General features: G+C 44.7%; 1 protein-coding gene across 1 annotated transcript in view; it reads left to right on the top strand.

Moving 5' to 3' along the window:
- Nucleotides 1-4,805, top strand: part of DUS2 (dihydrouridine synthase 2) — a 68,499-nt gene extending 63,694 nt beyond the window's left edge. The window contains exon 10 of the mRNA XM_068259848.1: nt 4,802-4,805. Within this exon, the coding sequence (XP_068115949.1) occupies nt 4,802-4,805 (4 nt within the window). The remainder of the gene's footprint in view (nt 1-4,801) is intronic.
- The last annotated feature ends 14,568 nt before the right edge of the window (nt 4,806-19,373 follow it).

The raw sequence follows: 19,373 nt of genomic DNA, 5'->3' as shown, positions 1-19,373 counted from the left end.
TACACCACTCACTGCCTGTAGCAGGGGGTTACATACCGTAATACAGAAATATATAACTATATGAAATGTTTCTGATGCTTAAGCCAGGATAATGACTAAATGTGAGTATACTGAAAAAAGTATTGCAATAAACTATACTGTATGTCTTTACAGTACCTCTTTTATCTCCACTTAATATATAAAGAGGAAACTCCTGTTGCCTTTATAAAGGAGCAGAAGAAAAGCTGCACTGCACACTTAAATCTCACACAGTAGCACACTCAAGGCCGGATTTATACTTTTTTCGCTAGGCCAAATATATTAGGGCTCTGCTTCCAAGTGCAGCAGCTCCCCTCCCATTCTATGTGCCGTCCCCTCTTCCATGTGTATCATGCCTGTACTGCAGCTCCTCCCATTCTATGTGCCGTCCCCTCTTCCATGTGTATCATGCCTCTACTGCAGCTCCTCCCATTCCATGTGCCGGCCCCTCTTCCATGTGCATCATCCCTGTACTGCAGCCCCTCCCATTCCATGTGCTGTCCCCTCTTGCATGTGTATCATCCCTGTACTGCAGCTCCTCTCTTTCATGCACAGCTCTCTTGGACATCAGCTTCCTTTTTTATGTTTTGCTCCCCATTTGCAGCCTCCTCTTTCATATGTAGCAACCCTTATTTCATGTCCAGGTGCCTCCTTGGGCTGCAGCCACCCAAGGCCTGGACCCTGGTGGCCTTTCCAGAAATCTGGCTCTGGGCACACTTGTAGCACTGTAACTTCTTCTTTTGATGTCTCTAGGCAACCACTAGTAGTGCTTGAGGGGATATTAGACCTGTCCCCACTCAGGCTAAGATGTAGCTCTCCGTAGGTAAAAAAAGGTGATCACACCCATCCAACAGTCGATAAAAGATCAAAAAAAATAACAGAGGCGCCAGAAAGAATAAAACACTTTAAAACTTCTAAAAAGGGGGTAAAGGATGACTTACCTCCCCAGTAATGACACAGTTGTAAAAATCATAAATAATTTATTCTTATTCCAGAAAAACGTTTGAAACGCATTTGCGGGTCCACGCCCACTTCCTCAGGCAATACAATACAAGGAGCAACTAAAAAGTGTCTGCAAAAGACTTGAGCGTCTTTGTCATTTTGGGCTAGTCCATCTCTTCATGGGGGAGTCTCAGAATGGCCTTTATTCTTTATGAAGACAATCCATGTAAAGGATTTATATAAAGATGCTGGCCAACCTCTCTGCACACTTTTTTAGTAGTTGGATAGAGCAACTGCTATTCAGTAAGTGCTTTTGAAAATAAAACCCTGAGAATCCCCCATGAAGAAATGGGCTAGTCCAAAACCTGTCAGTTCTGTCAGATTTCTACTACCTACTGAAAGTCACAGCAAGAATAGGAGAAAAGTTATTTATAGCTCATTTTATTCTGGAAAAGATGTACTTCTTATTTGTATGCATTTACATGTATTTTAAATTTTACAATGGTATCAACGTAGAGGATCCTGACCCAGGCAAAGCTGCCTAAGGTATTGCTGGATCCATACACCTCTGTGCATTGTCTGTTCTTCTTGTTCCTCCCAGTCCTTATAAATTAAATTTCCATACAGGTTTGGAAGGCTTGCTGAGATGTTCTCTCCTATCACCCTCCCATTTCATCCTCGTTCCCTCCCCATTCACTCACCCTAAGAGGAGGGAACAGTATTTCCAGTAATTACGGTAGTGGAATTACAGTAATTAGTAAGTAAATCCTCCCGGGGCCATGTGATCCTCTGTGGCGGCTAGCCCGAGCTATTACCGACAGGGAGGTTAAACAATGCATGGGGCGAATGATTAAAAAGTCAGATTTACTTACGTGGAGCTTCCTCCAGCCCTTAGAAGCTTATGTGTCCCTCGCTGCAGATCTGCTCTTCCGGGGTCCCCTCCATAGCTGCCGTAGACCTGGCTTTGCACCCATCACAATGAAAAGAGCCCTTAGGCTTAGGAGGCAACTATGTAGGGTGTTTGTTGGTGGTCTCTGCGAATGTACTGTGCACCAGGATGTCCTGCAAGTTTAGTGTGCGCTTGTATGTAATGGCTGGGGGAGTTGGTAATCATTTGGCTAGATCTTTGTCCTGATGTACTATTGGCCAGTAACGTTGAATGATCTGAAAGATAGACTGTGATTGGCTAGAGAATGCCCTCATAAGGCGAGGGGGAACCCTGGTATCCGATGTCCCCAAATCTCTGGGTTTGACTAGCAGTGTGTCTGAACCTGAAGTTGCCTTTGCTTGCTCATAGGCACTCTCAATGACCTGTTCCAGAAAACCCCTGTATTTAAATCTCCATCTCAACAAATGACATCCCTTTTCAAAAAGCCACACATATGAAATAAAAATGACCAATTTAGGGCTGGTACACACAATTTAGGGCTGGTTTTTGCCTTCCTCCTCAGTAGAGGGGATCCAGCGCTGGAAGCCCCCAAATATCTGCTTGTCAGCCGCTTGTTGTCGTGCGCGCATGTGCAGTAGCAGCTTTCCGCTGGAGCTCTAACAGAAATAACCAAGTCCAAACGGGTCCACTCTACTGCGCAGGGGCAGACACATCGAGCCTGCGCAATAGAGCGGACCCGATCAGGCTCTGCTATATACGCCGGGACCCGAGTGGGAAGCCGCTACTGCACCTATATGCAGCTGCAACTGGATTGCTTTTTTGTGTGTTGTCTGAGAGGCTGAGCACAGGATCATGCTGGATGAGGAAAGCCACATTATCATCCAGAGGCTTCCCCCTACCATGTGAAGCACCCTACCCCCACCACCACCACCCCTGGGCACTTTTTCCTTACAGGTGTTCCTTAACATTCTAGCCAAAATACTAGCCCTCATAGTTCATTCAGTAATTGTATCACTTATTCACCAGGCAAAAACACTGCCGTGAATGTTTGCCATCTGCTGACAAATATCCAGGCTGACCATTTAAACTCTGGGTCCAAAATAGTAGTCTCCCTTGATATGGCCAAAGCATTTGATACCACAGAATGGCCCTATCTGATGGTGGTCCTTACTAGGTTTGGTTTTAAGGATTCCTTTTGTAAGTAGGTTCACAAACTGTATCACTCACCAATGGCTAAAGTGTGTACTAACAGCTGAGTCTCTCAGTCCTTTCCTCTTGGCTGGGGCACCAGGTAAAGATGCTCCCTGTCTCCACTGCTCTAAGCACTTACTGTTGAGCCACTGGCATGCTGTGTTCGCTCACACCCCATGATATTTTTGCACTAAAGACACGGAGGAAAAAATAGATCTATACCAGGGGTGTCAAATACAATCATGTAAGGAGCCAAAATCTAAAATATAGTCAAAGTCATGGCCCAAATTGTTTATTAAGATTTCACATTTACTGAACTGTCTAAAACTTCTGCAAAGTAGCACAGTGGAGGAGTTCCAGTTCTGCTTCAGATCTCATCTGATCTTCCTGACAGCCACATACTCTATGCTCATAGCTCCCAACTGTCCCTATTTAGGCACCAATCCCTCTGTCCCTTTTTTTTGCTCATGGGTCCCTCTTTCAGGACTAATTTACAGATCTGTGTAAATATATGTATTTTTCTACTGAAAAAAATGTGTTTAATTGGCCCAAAACGTTATTCCCATCCTTTAAATTGATATACTTCTTAATTTCAAATGTCAATATAAAAGAACATGAAGGAGGATAGAAAGGAGCAGTGTGGTTTGAATTATAAAACATATTTTTCTTATGAAATATTTATGGTATGTGTGACTAGGGGTGTGATGAGGGGAGTGGCTTAAGTGTCCCTCTTGCTCATTTCAAAAAATTGGGAGTTATGTATGCTGCATACCTCAGGCTACTGTGGTATCATCTTTTTTCTCTTATTGTTATAATTATTACCTAATGCTGGCTCTAGATACTGAGCTCAATATAGTTTGTTTGTTTTTTTTTGGGGGGGGGGGGGGGGAGGGGGTGCCTCCTTCCATTTTTTAACTTGTTAAGATTGTACTCTGCAGAGTCAGGCCAAACATTATTGTAAAATAGTCTTGCTGTAATTTCCTCCATTTTGCATGTGAACTTCGCTCCCTGCACTTCCTCGTTAACATACGTTTTCCTATTAGAGTAATTTATTAGACCTGTCTCAGTTACTGGCAAGTGATTAGACAATCTCCAAGAGTGTGGTTTGTGTTTAGCAATAGGTTTACTTAATGCACATACAAATGACTCCATCATAACCTCAATTAATGTAACAATCTGTAATTTGAGTATGGTAACAGTAACCGCAAATACACACAAACACAAAAAATGTCACCTGTCGGGATGGGGAATTGACCTCTCGGGTGATAGTTCAGGTCCGAGTGCTGTTGTTATGGAGGGGAGGGGGGCAAGTAGGACAAATGGAGGTGGGAATGAGCAATGCACGACAGAGCGGTAGGGGTAAGGAGGAGTAAAATGGGGGAGATTTGTTTTTTTTTTTAATGATTTTTTTTTAAAAATGTGCATTCCCCTCTTCATTAAGCAATACTTTAACCCCTTGTCCCTTATGCATGCTGGCATAGCCAGAATGGCTAAACTGGACAGCGTTGGGCTCTGTCATTGAGAACAATACCAGCCTTCATGGTCCATGACATGGAGGTACCCTACAGGAGTGAGGCAGAAATCTTTCCCCTCTCCTGCAAAGCCTTTGTCCATGTCAAAGCTCATCCCCCCCCTCTAATGCCCAGGAGAAGGAGGGAGGATCTACCCCCACCCATGTGGACATAGGTCCTGGGGGGAGGTATGGTGGAATCTAGGAGCCCGCTTTAATAATGGAACACTCAGATGTCTGTTCCTTTACAGGTAAATGGGTATAGAGGGACCGTACCTATATACTGTAAGGTTAAAAAAGCACACATTAAATAAAAACCATCTGAATTCTTTGTCTTGGCAACAACTTCTTCTGTATACTTCTTTCTACTAAATATTTATGTCCTCCTTTGTCTTGTTTCATCAGTAATCTTACTTGAAAATCCACTACCCCTCCAGGTGCACCACATTGGCTCTACACCTCCTGTCAGGAATCGGGCCCGCGGCAAGCCTGCAGATACGGTTCCCGACTGCGGGTTTTGACCAGATCGAGAGGGGAAGCAGGCTTAGTCAAGCTGACACAAGGCTGTGACCCCTCAGAACACTTCTCACTGCCACCACTAGCTGCCGCTAGACACTTCCACTCTGTGGCGGGAGCGATTCCTCCTCTGGCGTGTCTGCTGGCACGGGCGTGCTCTGCCTCATTCTCCTCGAGGGCACAAACTAACTGCTCCTTAGTCTGGCCGCTCGCCGTCTCGATGCCTCTGTGCTCACACAGGTTGAGTAGCATCTTTTTGCTTTGTCTTGCATAGCTGGTTGCTTTATGAGCCATCGTATTGCCAAATAAAAAGAAAAAAGGGCAAGGGGAAGCAAAACTGCCAAGTGTGTATCCTTGAAAAAAAAAAAATAGATTCTGCACTGAGAAGACTTCTGTAGGCTAGTCGCTTCTAACAGCTTCCAGCCTTTAGTACACAGAATAGCGAGTTAAACTGCATACTAATGTACTAAACGTTCCCACCACTGCCAGCCAATTATGTCAGGAACAGGCCCGCGGCAAGCCTGCAGATACGGTTCCTGACTGCGGGTTTGACCAGATCAAGAGGGGAAGCAGGCTTAGTCAAGCTGACACAAGGCTGTGACCCCTCACAACACTTCTCACTGCCACCACTAGCTGCCGCTAGACACTTCCACTCTGCTGTCGAGTGATCTGCATGCAATTCGCATTTTCGTATTCGGGTCAGCTTTGCGCTTTAGGCCGAATACGGGAACGCCACGCACACACACACAGTACAATCGTACAGTAGCAAGGCACAATCAGGCACTAAAATAAAAGATAAAAATTATGCGCTGCCTCACAGTCCAGTATCAGAAGGAATCAAACAACAGTTCTTAGCCACATAGCCACCAGAAGCGAAGCTGTTCCTCTTCAGTTGCCCTCAAATAAACACAGAAAAGAAAAGAATTTCATCGCATAGACCATCAGTTCAAAATGTGATCCTCCACCAGCTAGGACCCGCGTGATATTTAGAGGGTAACACCTTCTCCTGTGTTCCACCACCCACAGGTATCGCCCTCACCTTTGACTGTAGCTGCCCAGACCTTACAGACAGCAATCAGCGCATAGGTAATCACCAACTCCTGGCTTCTCCCAGCTTCCGATCAACCAGATTGCTCACACCGATGCCAAAGTTAAAAAAAGAAATAAAAATTCATTGCGTAGGCTGCTAATAACACTCGTTCTGGAGGGACTACCCACCGTCCAAGAGAGCCACTGTGCCTTTAAACTATGGGGGCCACCTCTCACACAAGTGTCCCAACACCCAACAGGACCACGCTCACCTGTGGTATATGCTGCCCCACTCACAGACAGCTAATTAGCGTAATGGTGAGCTGTCCTCCACACAGAGTCTTTGCTTTGGTATCAACTTCCTCCACGTGTAAGGAAAGAAGTAGCCCACTGCAACTGAATAATCTCATATAGTGTAAAACTATTTATTAAGAACACAGATAAAAGAGTGCTACTCACAAGCATTAAAAAGAATCAGGCATATAGTAAAATCCTTGAGGACGTCTCCTCCGTGCACTGCCAACTCCTGTCCGATTAGCCACGGGCTAATCCATGGGCGTGGCTAATCAGTTGCCCTCAAATAAACACAAAATTTTTTTGTGTTTATTTGAGGGCAACTGAAGAGGAACAGCTTCGCTTCTGGTGGCTATGTGGCTAAGAACTGTTGTTTGATTCCTTCTGATACTGGACTGTGAGGCAGCGCATAATTTTTATCTTTTATTCTTATATGTTGGTGTGACATTTGATTGTGCAGCATACCCATTTTCCTTTTTTTTTCTATTTTAGCTAATTAGGGGTGGAGCTCGCTAAGATATTACTACAACAATCAGGCACTGACTTGTAATGCAAGCTACACTGCAGTCTCTCCTTCTGGGCTATGAGCGTTAGTTTAGTACAGCAGAAGTCAAACTTATTAAATAACAATTTAATATTCCAGAAAAAGTGGAACAATGCAGAAAATAATATATACAAAAGATTTACAAAAGCAAAGTAAAAGTGAAAAAGTAAAAGTTACAATGATACACACAAGACAATTTGCATAAATAAAAGGTAAATAAACGTTACCAGTGTATAGATCTTAGCGTTGTTGCGAGGGGCACGTGGTTCTGGTCCGAGGAGCTTAGTCCTAGCGTTTGGTTGCTAGCCCCAGAAAACTACGAGTTGTGACTATCCTAGCTGCTGTTTTATAGCAGAATTGGTGGCTCGAGGCCACCCCAATGTCCAGGTCCAGGAATAATCCCATTTCCTACATAACGCGTGCCATATCCTTTCTGTGAGATGCACTTCAAAGCGTTCCTGTTTTAGCTTTTGAAGTTCGCAGAGATTTCCCATCTCCAGGCGACGGGTGACAACTTGAGCAAGGCTTCCTGACTTTTCAACATTCCAACAGGCTGTCATATGTGAATTCCAGAGTTTCCTGATAGCCTTTGAAGTTTACAGACTCAATTAGTCCGATTGTATTTTGGCCAACAGGTAGCGGTTTACATGAATACAAAGATCAAAGCAAGGCAACACTTTTGCAGGATGCAGGACAAAAGAGGGGCTCATTATCTATTTACCTCTTTACTAATTGGAAGCAGACAATGGTAGCTTCTCCTGCTGGCCATTGAATGCAGAGGTAATTTACATTTACTCCAGGAAGCCAGATTGGCCTACATACCCCTCTGAAAGATACACAGCAGATGAAAAATGAAACGATATGGCTTCCACAAGATATAATATGGCTTCGATGTCCTGCATATTACCGTACATATCATCATCACCCCAATATATTATCACACCTCCATTGGACCTATCACTCGGTACTGCTAAAGTGCAGGATATCCTTACACTCTCACAATGTCCGGTTCACCTATGCCAGGCTCTCCTGACCACTTTGCTCCCTGGCATGCAGATATTAACCTGCTGGGAACTACCATTTTATTATATAGTAAAACTTCAAGTAGCCCATTTCATGTAAACAAAATTGGTAAATGTGGTGTAAATATATACAGTGCATGGTAACCAATGCTAGGAGCCTCACAAATAAAATAGACGAACTAGAGTTAATTCTGATTGACAAAGGCTATGACGTTGTAGGAATAACCGAGACATGGATGGATGAAAGCCATGACTGGATAGTGAATTTAGAGGGATACAATGTGTTTAGGAAAGATAGAACAGGGAAAAAAGGGGTAGAGGTTGTTAAGAATTTTTTTTACAGCTGTCCTGAACGATGAGATTGTGAAGATGTGGAGTCCGTTTGGGTAAATATTCATGGTGGGAATAAAGTTTGCCAATTGCTTATTGGGGTATGCTACAGGCCACCACATAGTCCTGAAGCTGCAGAACTGCATTTACTACAGCAGATTGAAAAAGCTGCAAGTAAAAATGAGGTCATAGTTATGGGTGACTTCAACTTTCCAGACATTGACTGGGGTATTGAGGCTGCCCATTCTGGTAAAAGATGCAGATTTCTGGTAGCACTACAGGACAATTACTTGACTCAAATGGTAACGGAACCAACTAGGGGAAATGCGTAACTGGATCTGATCATTTCTAATAGACCAGATAATGTATCAAATGTGCAGGTTCAAGAACATTTAGGAAATAGTTTGATCACAACACAATAACGTTTGATCTGGTGACTGATAGACCGCGGGGCAGCGGGACCACTATAACTATGAATTTTAGAAAAGCAAAGTTCGATCAACTCAGGCAGGCACTAAGTCTGGTGAACTGGGATAATGTACTACAAGGGTAGCTCAAATATTTTTGGGAGAGGGATGGTCAGGACAATAAATGATATAAAGACAAACCACAATGAATAGTAATATCAAATCTCATGCCTCCTGCCAACGAAGTGAAAATACTGAATAAAAATTGAAGAGAGTTGGCTCTTGGGTGCATGAAAAATTACAAAAACTTTATTAATGAAATCACACAACACTATCATATAGAACACTATCATATAGCAAAATCTAGAAAAAATCTAAAAATAGATAAAAAATCCCTCCGGTGAAACACTTCCTAGTGAGAATTAATGAGGCTGCAGTCCTCAATAATAACCCCCACAAAAAAAGGAGTCCAACTTTAAGATAGACAGGCCAAATACAGTGCAGCAATAATCAGAACGGTGTATGTAACAAGTTCCAGATCCATAGATATGAATGATGTCATCCAATTATTGTATGGCTTTATACTTGGAAATTTCAGCTCTGTGATATTAGTAGGCCAAGCATTGATGATCCTGAAATCCTGGTTAATAGAGTGTAAACACAAGCATTTCTATGTTCCAAGGTTCCCCCAATCGCAGGGAGCGCATCAACAGGTATGAATTTGCTGTGCAGTCAGCCATGCAAGTCCTGGATGTGAAGCATGGCAAAGGAATAACATCACAGTTGAATCACAGACATGTATCAAAGACAGTTCATGCATGTATCAGCAAGCCATGACAGGTGCAGTGTAGACATAACATATTAGAGTCCAGGATATCCCCCAATCGCAGGGAAGCAAAAAAGCAGATGATGTGATATGCAATAAGCCAGGCAGATGTTAATGCAGAGCATGATAAATGGATGAATGCTTAGTGGATCAATGTCCATTCAAACATGGGTCAGCAGTCCATAGTTACCATCTTAGTATCCGAATGGTGATACTGCACTGAGGTCCGGTGGCTCCTGTAGGTGTACTCCAGAAGGATTAAAGATGGATTAGGGGCTGTCAGGAAGGCCTGACATGTTTCGCCGCCTCTCGCGGCTTTTTCAAAGGCGGACAGCCGTACATATCAAAATGCACGCCATAATGGCGTCTATATCTGCCGCCGCGTGTGTCAAAGACCCGCCCACCCCCGCCCACGCACCCGCCCACGTCCACCAATGAGCCAAGGGACGCGCCGAGCGACGACACGTCGCAAGGCACGCCCCCCAGCACAGAGCGAGGACGCGCAGGACCCACCCGCTGACACGCAAATGCGTATCAAACGCCGACCAGGAAGCGCACAGCGCGACCCGGGAGGCATACAGAGGGTGGGGCCCAGAGCGGGGCGAGGGCGGGGAGAGGCGGGACAGAGACCTCAAACGCAGCCAAACATACATAAACCAAAATCACTGTATTGACAGGTTGACCAATGGTCACGCAAAACCATATATCATGTGTTAGAACTACTCAACTAAATAGATCCGACCTGTAAAAATAAGCACATATCTAGCTGTATAACACAGGAGCCTCAAACAGCCCCTGTATGAACTACAGCAGTGCCAACAACAAAAAATCATAATATGTAAAGTCAGGGCGGGAGGAGCAACGGTCCACAGGAACAATATTAGTGATATAGCACACTAGGGCCAATCACTGGGGGGCCCAAAGTGTGCCTTTAAGCCCTTCATGCTGCAGTGGGGAAAGAACTCAAAAAGTGCCGACAAACAGGAGCGGACAGAGACTGCCCAAATAAAGACAGGGGGAAGCAGCACCTCAGAGCTGAAAATAAACCAGCCTAGTCTGATAAAAACACCCGATAATTAATACTATCATTCAAACCCTTAGGTTCAGTTGCCTTTAGATTGAAAATCCATCTGGATTCAAGTTGTAACAGTTTTTTGTCTATATCACCCCCCCTTGGGTGGGCGTGTACACGATCCAGACCCACAAAGGTGATAAAGCTAGGATTACCCCTATGCTCAAGATGTACATGTCTGGCAATAGGAGACTTAAAGTTGCAGGTAGTGACGTCACCAACATGGTCCTTTATTCTTTCTTTAAAAGCTCTTGCTGTCTTGCCAATGTAGAAGCTTCCACATCTGCAATACAGAAGATAAATCACACCTACTGTGTTGCAGTTCACAAAATGTTGCAACCACCAATTACGGCCATTTGGTAGCACCACCGACCTGCCAACTGAGAGGAAGCGACAATATACACATCCCCCACATGTGTAAGTCCCGGTTACCGTACAATGTTTGCCCGACCCACCCCTGCCCCAAAAATGGCTAGAGGTGAGCATATTCCTTAGTGTTTGGCTACGTCTATAGGTGACTTGTGGGGTGGAGGATACAAACCCCCCAAGATTCCTATCGGATGTCAGGATGTGCCAGTGCCGGCGGAGAATTCCCTCCACCTCCTTCCTCTGCTCGTTGTATCGCGTAATCAAGCGTGTTATACTGTTGGTATCAGTTTCTTTAGTCTTTTTGATCAACAAATCGGAGCGATTGGCTTCCTTAGCACGCTTATATGCCTTTTTGAGCCATCTATCCTTATAGCCGCGCTCCCTAAATCGAGAGCGTAATAATTATCTCTAAATCAATTAAACCTAGGAACAGCAAGAAAGAGAAAGAGAAAGAAAAAAAGAAAGATAAAGATAGGATTATAGATAAAAGCAAATCCAAAACTGGTCCCATTAATAAATATCTTACAACTAGTGCCAGTGATTCCCAGGAAGAAATTAGTGAATCTGTTTTAGGAGCATGTGGTGGTTCGGACTCTCAGTCCTCCTCTGCGGTTTTTTTAGGGGAGGACGAGGAACCGACCATCTAAAGTCCACGACCCCTCAACACACGACCCAGCATAACAACCATGCTAATTTACAAGTTGTGAACATATCAGGTCATGATCTATCACAGGGTGTTAATGACCTTCTGGCGAAGGGCCTTGGCTTCTGTCCCACTAGTAATTTAGATCGTTTTGAATTTGTCAAAGATTTACACCTTTTTGGGAGGAAACTTACTTTGAAAACACTTCACAAAAAGAAAAGTGAGTCCCCATTAGGAGGAGCAATCAACGATTGGAAGGATTGGTCCAATCGTGATTATCGTGCCCTGATGGACCTGGTCAAATTAAGTGAGGAAAATGTTGCAACAGAGGATGAGGACCTTTTTGGTTTTTCTGCACCTAGTAATATGGCGAGTGAACGAATTAACAGGCAGTTCCGTCCCAGGTCCACCACGTTCCCCCCATCCACTCTGTGTCCGAGTGTACACACATTTATCTCTCTAGTAGAAAAAGATATCCAGAAATTATGGATTGAAAAAAGTCAGGCCACCAATCTTTCAGAAAGTGAAATCTCGGCTGTTTCCGAGTTACGTGTGAAGAAAGATATTGTAATCAAGCCCTCGGACAAAGGAGGGAACGTGGTGGTTATGAATACGGAACAGTATGTTTATATGTGTCAGAGAATTTTAAGCAACAGGGAATGGTACCGGAGGGTCTCCGCATCCAGGGTCATCAGTAACCAGCGGGCACTGTTTGACATCATTGATGATGCCATAGGGAAAGGGATCATTACAGCTGAAGTGGGGTCCACTTTAAAGGTGGAGCACCCGGTGGTGCCAACCTTCTACGCTTTACCTAAGATACACAAAAACCTGTCAAAGCCTCCGGGTCGACCCATTGTATCGGGCAATGGTTCTCTAACTGAGAAGGTTAGCGTATATGTAGACAAACATTTACAACCCCATGTTCACCGGCTGCCTTCCTATGTGCGAGACACACTGCACCTCTTGGGCATTTTAGAGGGGTTGCAGTTGCCGGTGGGAGCACTTCTGGTGACCCTGGATGTGGAGGCCCTCTATTCCAGCATCCCGCAACGAAGGGGAGTTGAATCAGTGGGCAAATTTTTGTCAGAGATGGAGATCAATGAGTTCCCACATAATCAGTTTCTTCTGGACCTATTATCCTTCATTTTACAGAATAATGTCTTTATGTTTGACGACACCCATTACCTCCAGGTGCAGGGAGCGGCGATGGGGACGACATGTGCCCCGTCGCTTGCCAACCTGTACTTGGGGGATTGGGAGCGACACCTGTTCGGGGATGACGCCCTCGTCGAGTACCTGTGCCACATTGTTTCGTGACACAGGTACATCGACGACGTGGTCATGTTCTGGACAGGTGGTAAGACTCTATTGGATGAGTTTATATTGACTCTAAATCAGAATGATTGGAATTTAAAGTTTACTATGGAATGCGACCCACACTCCATTTCTTTCTTGGATGTGAGGATTGAGGCCAGTGCGGAGGGATTCCTTTCCACACAACTGTTCCGCAAACCAACGGCATCGAATTCATATTTGCATGCTAATAGTGCCCATCCAATACACACGATACAAGGAATACCAACGGGGCAATATTTGAGGCTGCGTCGGAACTGTACTGATGATCAAATTTTTGAAAAAGAAGCCAAATTATTACGCTCTCGATTTAGGGAGCGCGGCTATAAGGATAGATGGCTCAAAAAGGCATATAAGCGTGCTAAGGAAGCCAATCGCTCCGATTTGTTGATCAAAAAGACTAAAGAAACTGATACCAACAGTATAACACGCTTGATTACGCGATACAACGAGCAGAGGAAGGAGGTGGAGGGAATTCTCCGCCGGCACTGGCACATCCTGACATCCGATAGGAATCTTGGGGGGTTTGTATCCTCCACCCCACAAGTCACCTATAGACGTAGCCAAACACTAAGGAATATGCTCACCTCTAGCCATTTTTGGGGCAGGGGTGGGTCGGGCAAACATTGTACGGTAACCGGGACTTACACATGTGGGGGATGTGTATATTGTCGCTTCCTCTCAGTTGGCAGGTCGGTGGTGCTACCAAATGGCCGTAATTGGTGGTTGCAACATTTTGTGAACTGCAACACAGTAGGTGTGATTTATCTTCTGTATTGCAGATGTGGAAGCTTCTACATTGGCAAGACAGCAAGAGCTTTTAAAGAAAGAATAAAGGACCATGTTGGTGACGTCACTACCTGCAACTTTAAGTCTCCTATTGCCAGACATGTACATCTTGAGCATAGGGGTAATCCTAGCTTTATCACCTTTGTGGGTCTGGATCGTGTACACGCCCACCCAAGGGGGGGTGATATAGACAAAAAACTGTTACAACTTGAATCCAGATGGATTTTCAATCTAAAGGCAACTGAACCTAAGGGTTTGAATGATAGTATTAATTATCGGGTGTTTTTATCAGACTAGGCTGGTTTATTTTCAGCTCTGAGGTGCTGCTTCCCCCTGTCTTTATTTGGGCAGTCTCTGTCCGCTCCTGTTTGTCGGCACTTTTTGAGTTCTTTCCCCACTGCAGCATGAAGGGCTTAAAGGCACACTTTGGGCCCCCCAGTGATTGGCCCTAGTGTGCTATATCACTAATATTGTTCCTGTGGACCGTTGCTCCTCCCGCCCTGACTTTACATATTATGATTTTTTGTTGTTGGCACTGCTGTAGTTCATACAGGGGCTGTTTGAGGCTCCTGTGTTATACAGCTAGATATGTGCTTATTTTTACAGGTCGGATCTATTTAGTTGAGTAGTTCTAACACATGATATATGGTTTTGCGTGACCATTGGTCAACCTGTCAATACAGTGATTTTGGTTTATGTATGTTTGGCTGCGTTTGAGGTCTCTGTCCCGCCTCTCCCCGCCCTCGCCCCGCTCTGGGCCCCACCCTCTGTATGCCTCCCGGGTCGCGCTGTGCGCTTCCTGGTCGGCGTTTGATACGCATTTGCGTGTCAGCGGGTGGGTCCTGCGCGTCCTCGCTCTGTGCTGGGGGGCGTGCCTTGCGACGTGTCGTCGCTCGGCGCGTCCCTTGGCTCATTGGTGGACGTGGGCGGGTGCGTGGGCGGGGGTGGGCGGGTCTTTGACACACGCGGCGGCAGATATAGACGCCATTATGGCGTGCATTTTGATATGTACGGCTGTCCGCCTTTGAAAAAGCCGCGAGAGGCGGCGAAACATGTCAGGCCTTCCTGACAGCCCCTAATCCATCTTTAATCCTTCTGGAGTACACCTACAGGAGCCACCGGACCTCAGTGCAGTATCACCATTCGGATACTAAGATGGTAACTATGGACTGCTGACCCATGTTTGAATGGACATTGATCCACTAAGCATTCATCCATTTATCATGCTCTGCATTAACATCTGCCTGGCTTATTGCATATCACATCATCTGCTTTTTTGCTTCCCTGCGATTGGGGGATATCCTGGACTCTAATATGTTATGTCTACACTGCACCTGTCATGGCTTGCTGATACATGCATGAACTGTCTTTGATACATGTCTGTGATTCAACTGTGATGTTATTCCTTTGCCATGCTTCACATCCAGGACTTGCATGGCTGACTGCACAGCAAATTCATACCTGTTGATGCGCTCCCTGCGATTGGGGGAACCTTGGAACATAGAAATGCTTGTGTTTACACTCTATTAACCAGGATTTCAGGATCATCAATGCTTGGCCTACTAATATCACAGAGCTGAAATTTCCAAGTATAAAGCCATACAATAATTGGATGACATCATTCATATCTATGGATCTGGAACTTGTTACATACACCGTTCTGATTATTGCTGCACTGTATTTGGCCTGTCTATCTTAAAGTTGGACTCCTTTTTTTGTGGGGGTTATTATTGAGGACTGCAGCCTCATTAATTCTCACTAGGAAGTGTTTCACCGGAGGGATTTTTTATCTATTTTTAGATTTTTTCTAGATTTTGCTATATGATAGTGTTCTATATGATAGTGTTGTGTGATTTCATTAATAAAGTTTTTGTAATTTTTCATGCACCCAAGAGCCAACTCTCTTCAATTTTTATTCAGTATGTACTACAAGGGGAGGACATTGAGTGTGCCATTGAGCTACCATGTCCCTTATAAAGCAGGCTGGATTAGTTGCATCATAGACGTTTGCATTCAGCGCTGTTGGTTAGTGGCACAAGCATCTGATACACATTGCATGTCACGGGTTGCCGCTGAGGGCTCTCACCACCTCCTGCGCATTTCCTCGCTCAGTTTGGACCTGTTACACAGTCCTATGTTTGTGTGTCCAGCGTCTCAGTTTAGCCACACCGCGCCGTTAGCGTCTTGCGTATTAACAGCCTGCCCCGCGGGGACTCCTTCCGTAGTATCTCAGTGTCGCACCGTCCAGGACCCGGATGTGATGTCACCGCTCTGCTCTCTGCATCACTAGTATTGGCCGCCCACCGGCCTTCGTCAGATGATGAAGGCCGGTGGGCGGCCGATACTAGTGATGCAGAGAGCAGAGCGGTGACGTCACATCCGGGTCCCGGGCGGTGCGACACTGAGATACTACGGAAGGAGTAACGGCGCGGTGTGGCTAAACTGAGACGCTGGACACACAAACATAGGACTGTGTAACAGGTCCAAACTGAGCGAGGAAATGCGCAGGAGGTGGTGAGAGCCCTCAGCGGCAACCCGTGACATGCAATGTGTATCAGATGCTTGTGCCACTAACCAACAGCGCTGAATGCAAACGTCTATGATGCAACTAATCCAGCCTGCTTTATAAGGGACATGGTAACTCAATGTATCACCTAATAAACAGCCCATGCATGCAAGAAAAGTTACATCTGGAGATCATTGAGTACAGTTTGTTAGTTCCTAACAGTACATCGAGACTCCCGGGAGCACATTAACTGTCATGTATGCATGATTGCTGGTATGCAGTGTGGACTGTAGTGTGTGGCACAGCCGGCTGTGTATTAGCTTAGGCAAGTCACTGCAGTATATGCTCTTTTTAATGGGGTTAGGGTGTTCTGTAATAACCTTTTGTAATAAAGTTTATATGTCAAGCAGACAGTAGTGAATTGGAGTAATTTGGATGCATTAAAAGGGAAATAAAAACTGGAGATGCTAGCATAATATTGCCCCTGTTTAACTCTCTAGTAAGGCCACATCTGCAATATGTAATTCAGTTCTGGGCACCACATTACAAAAAAGATATTGCAGTCTTAGAGCAGGTGCAGAGACGTGCAACAAAATTGATACGTGGGATGGAAGGTCTCGCTTACCAAGAAAGGTTAGATAAACTGGGTTTATTTAGTCTAGAGAAAAGACGCCTTAGAGGGGATCTAATTAACATGTATAAATACATCAGAGGGCAATATAAAAGCTTGGCGGATGAGCTTTTTGTCCCTAGGCTTTCTCAAAGGACTAGAGGACATGATCTGCGCATGGAGGAAAAACGTTTTAGCCATTTATTTAGGAAAGGGTTCTTTACAGTAAGAGTGATTAAGATGTGGAATGCATTGCCACAGGAAGTAGTTATGGCAAACTCTATACCTGCATTTAAAGGGGACTTAGATGCTTTCCTTGCGTTGAAAGACATCCATGGCTACAATTACTAGGTAATGCCTAATGATGTTGATCCAGGGATTTTATCTGATTGCCATCTGGAGTCAGGAAGGAATTTTTTTCCCTTTTTGGGGCTAATTGGACCATGCCTTGTAAGGGTTTTTCGCCTTCCTCTGGATCAACAGGGATATGTGAGGGAGTAGGCTGGTGTTGGAGTTGTACTTTGTTCTCTGGTTGAACTCAATGGACGTATGTCTTTTTTCAACCCAAATAACAATGTAACTATGTAAGTGTGAGAAGAGTGGTGGGGAGCAGCAGCGTGAAAATCTTAGTGAATCTGGTGGGGGGGGGGAAAGTCTATACCACAGAATGCAGTATTTTACTGACCCTTTATTTTTTACTGAACGCATCTTAGTGAATTGAAGCCCTAGTCCACTATCCTACCATAGTCTAAAGCAAAGTTTCTCAACATAATTACAGCATGTTCCACCTTATGAAAGATGGCAGTTGCCTATTTGTCTAGAAATTATTTTCAAAGTTTCTTTTTCCTGATTTTACTTAACAAATATACTCATTCAGGGTTATTTATTCTCAAGTTATCACTTTTTAATCCTAAAATGTACTGTACTAGATTGAGTACAGGTTCAAATAGCATCCCATAAACCCAGCCCAAATACTCCCAGATGTACACTTACTACATGATGATAGGAACTTTCGGTCATATTTGGGTGGAACTAATTCCATGGGAGACTAAAGGCAGTGATTACACCTGTCAGCTGCTTCATTGCAACGGCTGGGTGCTTGCTAGTGCTCTGCACAAGCAATGGAAAAGTGCCCCCACATGGAGTCCCATCTAAGTGATCAGGTGCTACACGTCACATTTATTAATTTTTTTTGCTGTTGGGGGACACCACCACGTGTAAAATAAACACATGCATGATGGTACAAACACTGCCATTTGACGGTGCTCATGGCCAATAGCGAGGAAGCTAAACAATCCTTCAAGTGCGCCTAACTCGGTATCAGATGTTTCTGGAATGTGGGGAAAATCCGGAGTGTCCAGAAGATTCTATCACAGATAGTGTCATGGTCAAGATATGAATGTGGAATTCCAGTATTGCCTGGTGCTAAAAACCATTCTTCTTTCAGAAAACTTAAGGTCGCATTCACAGTGGGTAGTTATTGTTCTGCGTTATAAAGTCATTATAACGCAGGTTAACGCACTGTAATGTTAAGCCTATACAACATTCACAGTGCGACGTTACTGTCGCGTTGTAAATGTTGCATTATGGTAACTCATGGCTTGCAGTGCGTTACCTCTAAACGCAGACGTTAAACAGATACAGAGAGGTATACTTTTCAGTGCCTGTATGCTCCACTGTATCTACTGTATACCATGGTAACGCAGCATTAATGTGCGTTACCACCTTTTTTTTGCGTTGCGTTGTAATGCTGCATTGCGACTTTAACGTTGCATTACAACACAACATCGCACTGTGAATAAGCCCTGAGGAAAAAAAGTTAATTGTTTCCTGATTTTTTAAATGAAAATCTTTTGTTCCGGTCATCTTTCTAGTTAAGATCTTTCTTACCACATTGCATCTTGTCAGTGTCATATACTATACCTACCAATTTGGGTGCGACTATCCCAGATAATTAGGTAAGGTCCTGTGTTCCCCTTCCAGATGTCCGAATGTCCTCCTGCCCCTATATATGTAGCAGAGAATTGATGCAGCAATAGCCATATTTATCTCACCTCCTCCCAGACAACAGGGAATCTATATTGGGGAGAGTGCCATTAAATACCAGGGAAACTATATGGGGGTGGGAAGGAGAAGGGATGCACTAGACACCAGGGAAACCATATTGGCGAGGGGTGGAGGCATTAGACACCAGGGAAGCTATATGGTGGTGGGAGGGGGAAAACACTAGACACCAGGGAACATTATACTACTAAACATCAGGAAAAGCTATATGAAGAAGGGGGGGGGGGACCATTAAACACCAGGGAAACTATGAGAAAAGGAGGGAGTACTACCGGACACCAGTATAGGGGAGGAAGTGTCACTAGACACCAGAAAACTGTATAAGGGAGGGGAGTTGACCACTAGACTCCAGGGAACTGTATAGGGATTACAGGTGGGCCATGAGACACCAGGGAACTGTATATGGATTACAGGTGGGCCATGAGACTCCAGGGAACTGTATAGGG

The sequence above is a fragment of the Hyperolius riggenbachi genome, chromosome 11, assembly GCF_040937935.1.
Source record: "Hyperolius riggenbachi isolate aHypRig1 chromosome 11, aHypRig1.pri, whole genome shotgun sequence".
Taxonomy (NCBI): Eukaryota; Metazoa; Chordata; class Amphibia; order Anura; family Hyperoliidae; genus Hyperolius; species Hyperolius riggenbachi.
Note: the sequence above shows the minus strand (reverse complement) of the source record. Positions and strands in the feature narration are given on the sequence as shown.